The 14,787-nt window shown below is 37.4% G+C and overlaps 1 protein-coding gene across 2 annotated transcripts in view; it reads left to right on the top strand.

Annotated features, from left to right (window-relative positions):
• Positions 1 to 638: 638 nt before the first annotated feature.
• The window catches only part of LOC145668982 (uncharacterized), a 351,060-nt gene continuing 336,911 nt past the window's right edge, over positions 639 to 14,787 (top strand). For both annotated transcript variants that reach the window (XM_081737290.1, XM_081737289.1), the window contains exon 1: positions 639 to 1,412. In XM_081737290.1, coding sequence (XP_081593416.1) covers positions 1,358 to 1,412 — 55 coding nt within the window. In that variant the 5' untranslated portion in view covers positions 639 to 1,357. The remainder of the gene's footprint in view (positions 1,413 to 14,787) is intronic.

Here is a 14,787-nt window from a genome sequence, read left to right as displayed (position 1 = left end):
TATCATTATCATAAGAGATATAAGAATTGCTACGTTACAAAGCCGCTACTATAAATTCCGCCACTATATCCCCCTGCGCCTCATATTTTGATCTAATATATTCTCTTCTTGCTACAGCTGTGCTACATTCCTTGGTATGAGAAAGCAAAACATTAAAAACATTAAAGTAATTTGATCCATTTACCAGATTCTTCCTTTACCGAGAATCAAACTAGAACTCACATAGTAAATTGAACTCAGATATTTTTTTGTGTGTGAGAGTTTTCATTTTAAAAAATTCCGGTGATTTTGAGTCATAACGAACGAACGGAGCGAATGAACGAATCATTGGATCAACACTATGCGATCAATAGGGATTATGAGGAGTTTCCAGGCATGGGAGCAAACGGTTGACAAGGGAACGCGGGCCAATAGGAAAAAAGAAAAAAACTAACGCTAGGAGGAGGCGGGAATTAGCGCTCGAGGGTAGAATGTCCCTGAAGAAATAAAAATAAATTTAAAAAGTAAATCAAAGCTAAAAAAACGAACTCGAAACTAAAATAAAAAGAAGACCTGGAATCATTTTCAAGTTCGGAACGTTTTATGGAGGGAGGTAGCTATGCGCAGTGCAAGCGGGGAATTCGTGCTGCACCCTGTTGTTTCTTTTTCGGTTCAGAAAAGCGGGAGCGGTGCTCGTGCAAGTCGGGAGTATGGAAGGCGTCCAACTTGAACAGAATAACGCCGATTATTAACCATGCAATGGCATTTCAAGTGTGAAATTCTAGTTCTAGATGACAAGCGCCATGAATTACGCGGTTCGTTTCCAGGTGGTAGTGCAAATTCGTGTAGGAAACGTGTGACATGATGTTTTTTTCTTTCTCAATGAGTGAACGTACTCAGTCCCAACATGAATGAAACGGGACAAGTGACTGAATTAAAACAATAAACAAAAAAAAATGTAAAGAATGAATGAAGGATATAGACAGTTTAATTTGGTGAATGTTTCGTCCGCTTTCGCGTTGCCTAATTTCTCTCTTCATACTGTTCGGCCTACACGTCTCAGTTATTTGAAAATGCAGTCAAAACACCGGCCAACGCTGCTGGGTAATTGTCTCCCATTCAATACTTTCCTGGTGTCGAACTGGGTACTGTGTCCACGACGCTCTGTTGAAATTTCCTTCGTTACGTAGGATGGAAATATGGTTTTTACTTAAGAAAAATAAGAATAAAACAAAAGAATGAAACTGTTTTTTAAATATGTGTTCCTATAAATTTATTTCTATTTAAGAACAAAGCTGGAAATGTTTCTTTGTACAGCTGACTTTTTGTTTGTTTCGTGTTCCTAAAAGATTTTTTAAAATTTATAAAACTTTTCAACATGGAGTTCTTAACTACGACTAACAGCAGCTATCTTCTCGACGATATTTTTAATGGTAAGTACAATTATTTGATTTACATAATACGGTATATCTGTTTGCTACCACCGTGATCACTATTGGTATTCTACCATTATTGGCTTTCAATTTATTCTCGCTTATTTATTTACCTTGATGAAGACAAAAATATTTTCTTTAATAATCCTAGTTTCTTCCTTTGCAACTGCAACATTCTAAGACAGGGTTTATCAACCTGCGGGTCGTGACCCTTAGGGGGGTCGCGAGAGGGTTTCATTGGGGTCGTGAAGATAAATGGAAGAGATTAATATAAATAGAATCTAACACCGGAAAATATTTTTAAATCTTATTTTGAATTTTGTTCTGATAGACATATTTTCATTTTTATACATACTGTTAAGAACAACAAAATATAGGTCTACTAAACATTTTCAGCAGATCCAGAGTTGTTTAAATGAAAGAGGTACGATGCGAAACTAATGAGAACTATGTACTTAAATACAAGAAAAATACAAATGCAACAAAACTTGCATATTGAAATAAATTAGAAAAAATGAAATGAAATCTTTAAGTTTTACGTCCCATGGTTATGCCCGTTAGCCTAAAGGAGACGGTGAAGATGAGAAATGAATGAAATGGTGGAATGTAGAAAGTGGGAGGAAACGGGAGAACCCCGAGAAAACCCACGAGCACGGTGTTTGTCCACCTCAAAGTCCACATGGCGCAAGCTGGGATCGAACCAGGGACCCCAAGCACCGGAGGTGAACGCTCTACCACTGAGCTGATCGAACAAGGGACGTTATTAACTCAAAGATTTCATTTCATTTCATTTTTGCAACTTCCAATACATATACCAGAAGATAACTTATTTTCAAAAAGAGGGCCGCGGTAGCTCAGTGGTAGAGCGTTTACCTCTGGTGTTTGGGTCCCGGGTTCGATCCCAGCCCCCGCCAAGCGAATTTTGTGATGGACAAACACCGTGTGTGTGGCTTTCCTCGGGGTTCTCCCGTTTCCTCTTACTTTCTTCATTTCACAATTTTCATTCATTTCTCATCATCACCGTCTCCTTTATCCTAACCGGCATAACCGTGGGACATGAAACTCAAAGATTTCATTTCACTTTTGTTCTAAAAAAAAATCCTTACGACATTTTCATTTTCCTAATTACTGTATCTCCAGTATTACTCTTTTAAAACTCAATTTTGCAATCTGTGGGGGCGCGGTGGCTCAGTGGTAGAGCGTTCACCTCCGGTGCTTGGGGTCGCTGGTTCGATCCCAGCTCGCGCTGAGTGGACTTTATGGTGGACATACACCGTGCTCGTGGGTTTTCTCGGGGTTCTCCCGTTTCCTCCCGCTTTCTTCATTCTCCCATTTCACTCATCTCTCATAATCACCATCTCCTTTAGCCTAACCGGCATAAACGTGGGACGTAAAACTTAAAGATTTCAATTCATTTTTTTCAATTTTGCAACCTTTCCTGACTTTTTCCTGTTTTACCTAATAATTTTCTCATTTTTTCTCTCAACCACATTTTATTTTTTATTATTTTTTTACGAACTTGAAAAGCAAAACATTGCCTAGGTCTCGTACAAATCTAGATAGGAATAAGAACTCACGGTTAGATTTTATTAGTCAGATTACAATATGCAACTAGCAAATCTGATACTGTGATAGTATTGTTAAATTTATACATCATTGTTACACAAGGTGTATAATAATAATAATAATAATAATAATAATAATAATAATAATAATAATAATAATAATAATAATAATAATAATTTATTGATAAAAGTGACACCACAGGGAAAGAAGTGATATGGTCACTTCGATAAAAGAAAGAGATACACGAATAAACCATGATTTTATTACTAAATTACAATCAAATAAAATGAATCATTGGCAAACGCTATCATAACATTGTTAAATAAATAAAAAAGCGTATCACAAAATATACAGCCTATCTATTATTAATAATAATATTAACAGATATTATTAATAATGTTAGTAAATAGATCGTGATATTTTATAATACGCTTTTTCTTTAATTAACAATGATTTCAAGAAAGCGTATGCCAGTGATTCATTGTATTGTAATTTGGTAATAAAATCATGGCAGCTTATACCAGTGATTCGTGGTAATCTGGCAAAATATCACAATGTACAGATAATTTCTTTGTGCAGAAAAATGTTGCCCACCGAATTTGTTGTACTGAAATAACTGTAGAATCGGTAACAACAGTCCGTCACAATTTAGTAATGAATATTATTTTTCAAGAAATATTTTTGTTGTTAATAATAACAAATTGGTGGAACGAGGACATTTTCCTTGAGGTTCATGGCCCTTCAAGGGTGTCTATTCCCCGAAGATGAGTGCAACCTCTAAACTTTTGCATTCTCATATTCTAACTTCGCATTATATCCAAAAATATATCTTCCCCCCTTAATCTACCATTCCATAGCTTGGTTGCACTGTTTTCAACGAAAAGTATTCTTCCCAAATAATCTCATGGGGACAATCTGCACACTAAAGAAGCACCTGTGGCGCCCCTGTAGCCTCTTATTTCTGAAAATTGAAAGAGCCTTTCAGATGATAGTTTTCTTTACATCTATCTATCTATCTATCTATCTATCTAATAGATATAGATATACATTACATTTTGAGCTCTCCCGTTGCAGTGTGCTTGGCGACTTACTAGCAGTCACGCCTTCCTCTATTTTTAATTCAGATTTTTTCCAATTGTTTTCCCTCTCTCCTTGAGTTCTGTGGTCCCTCTCTCAGTGATGGATCTAGCCCAGGGCCGGGAAAGCGTACCCCCCCCCAGTATCTTGATTACAAAACCCACAAAGTTTAATTACAGTTTTACCCAAAATGTAGTGTTAAAATTCTGAGCCAAATTTAACATATTTTCATACACTTAACTACCTTATTACTCATTTACTGCTTTGTTTTTCAACAACACAAATAGGTCTACGTGTAATAATTAGTTGTAAGTTAACCGTTTTAAATAATAATGTCACCAATTGGTGCATGCAATAAGCATTCGGAGGTTGTGTACTATAGATTAAAATCATGCAATTAATTCTAGGACTTCATTTATACACTACATCCTGCAGGTAGGAAGATCTGTTAGCGTCAGGCATACAAATGATAGCGTACATAGCAATATCTATTTGCGTTAGGCAAGCAAGTGATAGCACAAGTAGCAAAATCTATTAACGTCAGACATGCGAATGATAGCGAAAGTAGCAATATCTATTAACGTAGTCATACAAATGATAGTGTACGTAGCGTTATCTATTAGCGTCAGACATGTAAGTGATAGCAGACGTGGCGACATTTGTTAGCCTCAGAGTTGCAAATGATAGCGCAGGTAGCGATATCTATCAGTGTGATTGTTTACAGTTATTAGCAATTAGCGTGAGGCACTGAGACGTTTATGTTTATTATAGAGAATTCTCATTTGCCCCTTGTCATCCAGAAACCAACATTACACCTACCTTAAGCAGGGTTGTATAATATCTCAGGATATTAGCAAAGACAACTTTCCAACGAAAACGTTCGTTAATGAATTCTCTATACCGTTGTGTTTGTTTGTGTGTGTGTGTCTGTCTGTTATTTACGAATTTTTCTATTTTGAACCCTCCATTTGATAGAGCATCAAAAACTGAGAAAAGATGGAATTGTTCGCGTCATTCTTGCCGTTCCCGAGATATTGGACAAAAAAGTACCGATCTCGGGAGATTTAATGAGCCATATCTCCGGAACCGTATCTCATAGAGAGATCATATTGGTATTTATCAATATCTAAGAGGATGATGAACAATTTGGTACCAAATAGCAACCGATGGTCACTTGCCAAATGGCCACCGTCCCCCAGATATTGGCCCAAAAAGTTCGAATTTCGGGAGAGTTAAGGAGCCATATCTCGGGAACCGTACGTCATAGAGAAATTATATTTTTCGAATTTTCCAATTTTGAGCTCTTCATTTTGATCGCGTGTCTTCGTAAAACAACATATCGTAGAACGTTTTAACATGTTTCCTTCTTCGTATAAACTAAACACTTTCTCATCAATTCCTATTTCACAGTTCTAGTAGTCTTGTGGCTTGTTGATGTGCATTCTTGCGAACTATAATAAGGGAGCATGTATATGTTCCCTTAGCATGTATCTGTTAGTTTGACCTCCATAATAGAACAAATAATATGAGTACAGTTACATGTCTGCACCAGAGGTGACCACTTTGACCTAACTTCACTCAACCTCACGCTCACAATCTCATTTCGACCTCACGCTCACAAACTCATTTCCACCTCACGCTCACCTTACCGGTCTGACCTCACGCTCACATAACCAGTCTGACCTCACGCTCACATAACCAGTCTGACCTCACGCTCACATAACCAGTCTGACCTCACGCTCACCTCACCGGTCTGACCTCACGCTCACTCAACCTCACGCTCACCTCACCAGTCTGACCTCACGCTCACTCAACCTCACGCTCACATAACCATTCTGACCTTACACTCACTTCGTGAGGTTGAGGTGTCGAGTGAGTGTGAGTTTCGAACTCGTGAGCGCCGACCTCATGAGTTTGGACACCTTTGGTCTGCACTGAATTCTACACCTAAAGTTGTTTTCAGGTCTTCTGCAGCAGCGAATGGTCTTGGTGCGTCAGCTTCAATACATTTTCGTCTTTCGTTGTCACCTGCTGTCAGGGGCGGATCAAGGACGGACTTCTAGGGGGGCGGTGGGTTGTAATACTGCTACTTAGAGCTACTTTTAAGAGCTTGGGATGGGTTTTATTTATACATAAAACAAGAAAGTTTCCTCCTCTGGGGAAGATCGCCCCGAGCGCCCCCCTGGATCCGCGACTGCCTGCAGCCTACTCAGGCTTATGGCTCGAGCAACTTGCTTTTTGGGCCTTCCGGCTTCCCAAATGCAGTTATTCTTCCTCTACAAATAGCCTACCATCTTTGATTTGTTGTTGTTGTTTTCTATAAAAGCAATTTGCCGAAGTTCGTTCTGGTAATACTCTTGGAGCATTCCCAACTGATTGTATTATAAAAATGGTTACTTAAGTTCCAATTGATTACAATTTTTCATACAATTTGTTTCCACAGGGTTGGAGTACGATGCATTTGTTGAAACAAGAACGTACATTTTATTTTAAAATATTACGTAAGCTTACCGCATAATTTGTACCTTGTTCAACTTAGCTTTCGAGTTCTTGCAGAAAATACATGAAGTAACCGTCACGTTGTCACATTGTGCTTAATAATGTGACTCTCAATGTTAGAGAGAATGTAATTCGAAAATCTATATTTTATTATTGTAGTTCTTCGTCATGTTGTGATGCATTATATAACAGAAAAATACCTGTCAGAACCAACTTAACTCACAAGCAGTTCTGTAGTAATTTGAAGTGCTATATACACACACATTTCATTGCAGTGTTTTTTTTAAGACTTCCAAACAATGCCATGCGTAAATGTCGGAAATTTTATATAGAACGGCTTTATCCGTGTATCCCTCTGTCTGTCAACAGGTATCAGAGGAAAAAATGTTAAGAGATGTCAGTCAATTCACCGTCCCCAAAACATGTTCCATCTCGTCTGTTGAAGTTCTATTCAAGCTGGTTAAAATTAGCCATTTCCGGTTTCAAACTTATCCAACCAAACTTATCCACCAGTCTTTTGTTAATACATTAACGGTATTTTGTTAAGCCCAGAACCAAGTAAATTCCTCAAAAAAACTTGCAATGATAAAATTGCATCGTGGAGTGGTGTTTAAGCAATTAACATATAGGCCTGATATAATTATTTAATAAAGGTTTTTAGGAAAGTAACTTAAACCAGACTAGGGGGCGGAAAAAATTACTGGGCCTAGGGGCGCCAAAATGCTAAATCCGGCCCTGATAATAGGGTAGCATACTGAAAATTGTGGGCTTTAAGATTTGTTCTTTCAGGAGAAAGGGGGGCGGCAAAGTGCCTAAGGCCGGCCCTGTTACAAATAAAATTCACCTAGCATTGTATTGATTTGATACCGCAAACAGTAAACACACATAACCTTTAAAAATCAGAATTTCCCAATGTAAAGGTATTACGCAATTAACAGTTCTGAAAACATTTCTAGGTCTTTCTAACTTCAAGGTTAGAAGTAAAATCAAAACTTCGAATGTGTGGCACCATAAACAAATATTGAGAATACACTGTTATATAAAAAGAAAAGGAAAAGTTCTATTCGATTGACCTTGAAATCTGTGCCTCACGTGTCGGTGACTAAAAAACGATAGATACTCCTTTACGTAATATTTTTTTCAAAAAAAAAAAAAAAAAAAGCAACGAAAACAGAATTTTCAGATTAAAGGAGAACCTTGATTTCATCATAGAATCAATAGATCTTTCTTTGATTTGAATCGTCTATATTTTCGGATCACACAAACACGAATTAATGCGTCATTTCTTCACAAAAGGATGATTTACATTTCTTAAAAATCTAATTTTCCCCCCATCTAGCTTGATTGCTTGTCTGTCATATTTATAAAACACAAGAAGATTACAGAAATTGACTCCAGATGTCTCTGTACTATTGAAAAGAAAAGAAGCTTACTCTTGAAACGTCATTGGTACGTCCCTCCTCCCACCTGCTATGAACCGATAAATTTAGAGTTAATGTTTGACGTTTGTATTTCTCTGTGAACGAGAATTCCTGAACGATATGTCACGAGGAAGAAAAATCTCTTTCTTAAAGCTGGCAGCTGTTCCATAACGGTTTTAAATAGTTTATGATATTTATTTTTGTTGAATGACGCTTATCAAAAAAGAAATAAGTGAATCAAAGTCTTTCTTTAAACGAAAAAAAACTGTAAGATTAAGCAAATGCGTGAGGAAGGGATTCACGCCCCTAAAAGAACTTATAAAGTTAATGTCAGTTTACATGTACAAGGACATAATCAGGATTTTATTTCGGGAACGGGGTCCAATTTCAATGACGATAAATTATATTAAAATTTGTAAAATCACCCGTAAAATTAGACTAAATTTACAGGAAAATAGGTATTTCAGTGGGAGGAATCCGAACCTCCAGGATCTATACCCCAACACATAAACTTTAACTTTTAGGACAAGAATATGCCGTATACCAGTGATAATCAATGCACTGCAGGCCAGGACTTGAAAAAAAAGAAAAGAACCCTGTTTGGAGGCCAATTTTATTTTAATTACCTTCACATGTTACTAAAACGATAGTTCCCTGAATGTACGAGGATCGTTCCGGAAGTAATGCATGTTTTCATGGAAACTAATGGAGATACATAAATAACAACAGCACAGCTAAACAGAGTAATATTTCAGCTACAGACTGTCATTTTTGCACATAGTTCCCATCATTCGTTATGCACTTTTGCCAACGATGAATCAGAGACTGCATGCCGCGCTTGTAAAAATCGGCATTCCATGGACTGTCTTTTGGATTCTGGCTCGTAGTGATGACACTGCGTCTCATCTCCAGTGACAACGCTATCGAGAAAATTGTCATGTTCAGCTTCGTATTGGTCCAGCAGATACCGACAAATTTCCATTCGCTGAGTTTTTTGATCCCACGTAACGTGGGTTCCTGTCACCACGGCATGGTGCGTCCTCAGGTTGCGGATCGAGGAGAAGGCCTCTAGATATAGGGGTTAGCTGCGAATATACTGAATAAGCAGTCGCGGACAGACGACTAGGAGTGGTCCTCCAGCTTGGGGGTTTGGGTAGGGATAACAACCTCATCCTGTAAAAAAAAAAAAAAGCACTTGTTCAGAAATATTCACAAAAGCCTCGGACAAGGACTGATAACTTGGCACGACCTCAGCAAAAGAAAATGGACATGAGATTTGGAACATGGAATATTAGAAGTCTTTACAGGGCATCCACGTTAAAATCCGTAATGAGTGAGTTAGAGAAATACAGGATAGACCTAGTAGGAGTTCAGGAAGTTAGGTGGGAAGGAAATGGATCTGTGAATTCCGGAAATTTTACGTTCTTTTACGGGAAAGGAAATAAAAATCACCAGTTAGGAACAGGGTTTTTCGTTCACAAACCAATATTACCAGCAATTAAACGGGTTGAATTTGTTACTGACAGACTTTCTTTTATTACTCTTAAGGAACGGTGGTGTGATATTATTGTTTTAAATGTACATGCCCCAACTGAAGATAAGGATGACGATATAAAAGACAGTTTTTACGACGAAGTGGAACGGATATTTGACCAACTCCTGCGATATAATATGAAAATTGATTAGGGGATTTCAATGCGAAGGTAGGACGAGAGGATATTTTCAAACCGATTATAGAGAACGAAAGTCTGCATAAGGAAAGTAATGACAACGGTGTTAGACTCGTGAACTTTGCAACATTCAAAAACCTAATCGTGAAGAGTACAAAATTCCCACTTCGCGACGTTCATAAATACACTTGGACGTCACCAGAGAGAAAAACACACTGTTAGGGTATCGGAGAAAGTATGGATTATGAACAATCGGACAAGGTGTTAGGAAGTTGTACTAACAAAAGAAAGGCGTTACTATGAATATAAATAATGTGCAATTGAGTCGTAGAAAAAGAGCCTTAAGTGGCTGTAGTTGTTTATGTGTTGTAATGGAGCCATAAGTGGCTGAAGAGTTTGATAATTAGGTTGGTGAGCCAAAAGTGGCTGTTTATAATTTAAATATATGAGCCAAGTGTGGCAAGTGATATTTTAGTTACAACCAAGTATGGCTGGTTGTAGTTGTAAGGCAATAAAGGTTGATAGTGAATAGAAAGAGTTATCTACATTCTTGACTTGGGTACATGTCAAATCTAGTTGAAGTAATATTTAACTCACTTAAAAATATACCCTAACACACACAATCAAATTGATCATGTTTTAGTAGATAGAAGAAGGCAATCTAGCATAATTGATGTCCGATCGTTAAGAGGGGCTGATTGTGACACTGACCACTACCTGGTAGCAGCGATGATACGAGAGAGGTTATCGTTGAATAAAGGTAATATTCATTGTCCGAAAACGGAGAGATTTAATTTAAAGAAATTAGAAGAGAGCCAGGTAAGAGAGGAATACCAGATTGAAGTTTCGAATAGATTCTCAGCTTTAGAAGATTCGGAGTGCACTAGTGTCGAGGATACCTGGATTGAAATTAGAGATAGCATTAAAATTTCAGCAAAAGAAAAAATGGGACACGCGGAAATACGTAGGAACAAACCATGGTTCGACCAGGAATGCATTAAACTAGCAGAGAAGAGAAAACAGGCAAAAATACCCTGGCTACAAAATTCGAATGAAATAACTACACAAAATTTCGCAGATACCAGGCGGGAAACTTCCAAAACTTTTAGAACTAGACCCCAAGCACCAGAGGTGAACGCTCTACCACTGAGCCACTGCGTCCCCCCCAAAAAAAAAGAAAGGGAATTAACTTATTTAAATTGAAAAAAAATGAAATTAAATCTTTAAGTTTTACGTCCCTCGGTTATGCCGGTTAGGCTAAAGGAGACGGTGATGACGAGTAATGAATGAAATGGTGGAATCAAGAAAGTGGGAGGAAACGGGAGAACACCGAGAAAACCCACGCACACGGTGTTTGTCCACCACAAAGTTCACTTGACGGGGGCTGGGATCGAACCCGAGACCCCAAGCACCAGAGGTGAACGCTCTACCACTAAGCCACCGCGGGTCTTTAATAAAGGTCTTGTCTTTAATAAAGTCTTTGTCATATAAGAGTCTGAAAATTTTTAGCAAGAAATAGCACAAAGGAATACTCGTTCAATTTTCATCCCTGGCAAAGTCTCGACTCAAACTCGACTGATATTGAATGCTCCATGACATTCGATGTATCAAAAGTCTGAGTCTATAGGTTAACTCTATTATAAGTTAAACTACGAAAAAAAAAGAAAAACTGTTGAAAATAGGTAAATCTAAAATAGCGGAAATTTTCCACTTGCACCAGCCGTTTGGACTCCACTGGTAAGGCACCCTATATTAAACGAAAAAGTTAAATTTCTAGTTTCGCATGCTTTTTAAATGGAACGAAAGGGCACCTGAAATGGCAGACGACAAGTGCGAAGACGCCACCTTTAATTTCTTGGGGTAACACACGGAGGAACAGAGACATTTTTGAGGGAATAACAATTTTTATATACCGAAAATAATAATTTTGTATGACTTAATTTAGATTATAGCACCACATATCTTATTCAAACCCGTAGCTACAAGGAGTGGGCACAAGGGATCTGGGCTCCCCGAAAATTTAGTCGTGCTCTCCAAGTAAAAGATTGACACAAATTGCTTGATAAGTTTTACATCAGATTTTGTTAGTTTAAAAATGTCGTTTGTCTATCGTGTTAGTTTTCTTCATTTCGGGACTCAAATAGGGCAAAGACTCCATGCTGTAAACGTAGGCAACACCTAATGGCCCACTTCCCAGTAAATGTCGATCGTCGATATAGCAACGCGTCGAAGGATTGCCACTAGGTCAAGGAGTCAAACATTTCTGTACAGTTTCGAAGTAGCCTATTACCAGTATTGAATCTCCTATTCTACAATAAACAAGATTTCGAATTGAGTAGATTTAGAGTATAACTGCTATATGAGACATGAACCTACTAATTAACCTTGGAATCCGAACCACATGAGCTCCCGCCGAGAATTGATCCCGGATCTCCCACGCAAAAGGCGCGTACACTAACAGCTTAGCCACAAAGGAGCTCAAAATTTCGAATTGAAATTTAAAGTTGTTACAGTAAATATTGTATCGATCAAGAGCGACAGTAATCAAGAGCGACCTTAAATATGTTGTATCCGTTTAAAAGTGCTTTTTTTCCCAATGTGTATAAATTGCATGCAGGAGCTGAAATAATTGGTGTTTCAACAAAAAATTGAGAACACATTTTCTTGCCTTTAAAAGGGTTCGTACGAAATTGGAAAGAGAATCAATGCTTTATGATGGAGAATCCAACTTTATTCTATTGGCACTCGAAAAACAATACTCGAGCACTTTAGATACGCTTTCTTTGCCGGAACATTTCGAAGATGCTCTCGACGATTATAAGGTTCGTGAGAGCTGAAATAAAATTTAGCGAGTGTTTCTAAAACGAGTATACATAGAATGCTATCAATGAACTTCACTTCTATAACATCTTGAACTATAGAAGCTCAGAAAGAAATGCTTGTTTTATATATATATATATATATATTATGGTAGTGCATCAGATAAATATGCATGTTTTCAATTGTTTAATTTGAAATAAAATAGCCTAATTAGGTATTCACAACACAAAAGATATAAGTTCTCAACAGTGCTAAGAATGTATACACCTTATTTTGAAGTGTTTATGGAGTAATATATGGCTTCATACATTCTTGAAGTGTGTGATTAGCGTGATAGTGTCACATTGTGAGCAATAAAAAAAAAACTCTGCTTTTTCAGGTTTCAAATAATACAGGCTCAAACCGAAAGATTGTATACGGTAGCCGAATTAATGTTTAACTTTGAACACTACTCTTACGTCCACCAATCTGCTGGCAACAACGTTGCCAAAACTCTAATATGGGAGTCAAATTTCATCCAGATGCAGCATGTTCTCAGTGAGACTAGAAACTTGGTTAAGATAGCGCAATATTCTCACCTGCTGAAAACAACTATCTAACAGGAGATTTGACAACAGCGGGTCTCAAGCTCATTAGTTCAAGCTAGACGTCAATTTGAGTGCGGCGTATTATAGCATAACTTTCAGTCTTCGGAAGTAACGTAACGCAAGTAACGCGTTACTCTTTAAGTAACATTTCCTAGTAACGCGTTACATTTTTTCCAAAGTAACTGTAACGATAACGCGTTACAAATTTTTAAGTAACGTACCTAGTTTGCGTTACTTTTTTCGCGTTACATTTTGGATGAGTAACTACAATATATGTATATTTTTTTCAGAAACAAATGTTTCTTTCCTGTAATTTCTCAGAATGGAACAATGAAACATCGTTCAAAGGTAATTTTTTCCAGTCGAGTTCCGAGCCGATTCACTGTTTTTGACGTCAAGTTTCGAGTCAAGTCGAGTTTGATAAATAGCTCGCCCGTTCAACTCATTTTAACTCATTTTGAAATCATAGCCTAATTACACTGGAAAGTGAAAGCCATAAGAAATGTAAGTAGTAATATGGAATACTTTTAGTGTTGTTCACGTTCGATAACGAGACCACAAGATATATTAATAACGAGCTCAGTTCGGCTCGGCTCAGCTGAGCCGATGGCTCGAGCCGGCTCGCTTGGGTTGAACCATCGGCTAGAGCAGTCTTGGCTGGGATGAGTCATCTGTTCGGTTGGGCTCAACTGAGCCGAGGGCTCTAGCCGCTTGGTTGGATGAGCTGTTGGCTCGGCTCACTTCTCGGTTCGGCTCGATAGTGAATGAACTGCGAGCAGGTTTGAACATATATGGCCAGCGCTCTATAACTTTTAACAATGTTTAGCTCGAGCCCGAAAACTCAACAACCTAGACCCTCAACCCAAATTCGAAAGCTCGTGAACAAATATCCTTGACTCCTAGACTTCACGACTACCGAGGTTGTCAATCAACTAGTTTTGTATTATTCAGATACAAACCGTCAATCTTTCATGTTTATACACAATGTTGTTATAAATAATAATAATAATAATAATAATAATAATAATAATAATAATAATAATAATAATAATAATAATAATAATAATAAAGCAGTAGTAGTACCATTGATAATAACGATATTTTCTATGAGGATACTTGAAGAGAATACTTAAATCTACACACAGCATTTAGTTCGATTTAGCTCGACTCGACTCAAAACTCGACCCGAATTCTAGTCGAGTTGGAGGAATTTTTTCGAGCCAAGATGTCGAGTCGAGCTCAAAGATTTCTATTTCGATTCGATTCGAGTTTCAAAGAAAACTCGCTCGTGCCTATCCTTACGAGTAACAAAGTATGGCATTTTAGTCAGTGTTACATTATATGAAAATGTTCATATAGCTGTCAAGTAAGAATTTGTTCTTGCAACATAAAGCGATTCAGATCAGAACGTGTAATAATAATAATAATAATAATAATAATAATAATAATAATAATAATAATAATAATAATAATAATAATAATAATAATAATAATAATAGCAGTAGTACGGAAAATTGAAGTAATGAGAACTTTTTCACATATTTAAAGTTTCGGACCTAAGAGTAACGCGTTAGTAACGCGTTACATTTTAAGGGAAAGTAAAGTAACTTGTAACGCGTTACATTTTTAGAAGTAACTAACCCAATACTAATAACTTCGTAGCATGTTATATCCTTTAGTTTGCCGTCGGCTCACTGATTCTTAGGTTACATCGTGTAACTATTACGATGGTGAA

The sequence above is a fragment of the Thermobia domestica genome, chromosome 13, assembly GCF_964235325.1.
Source record: "Thermobia domestica chromosome 13, izTheDome1.hap1.1, whole genome shotgun sequence".
NCBI classification, from domain to species: domain Eukaryota; kingdom Metazoa; phylum Arthropoda; class Insecta; order Zygentoma; family Lepismatidae; genus Thermobia; species Thermobia domestica.
This window is presented reverse-complemented; position numbering and strand designations above follow the sequence as displayed.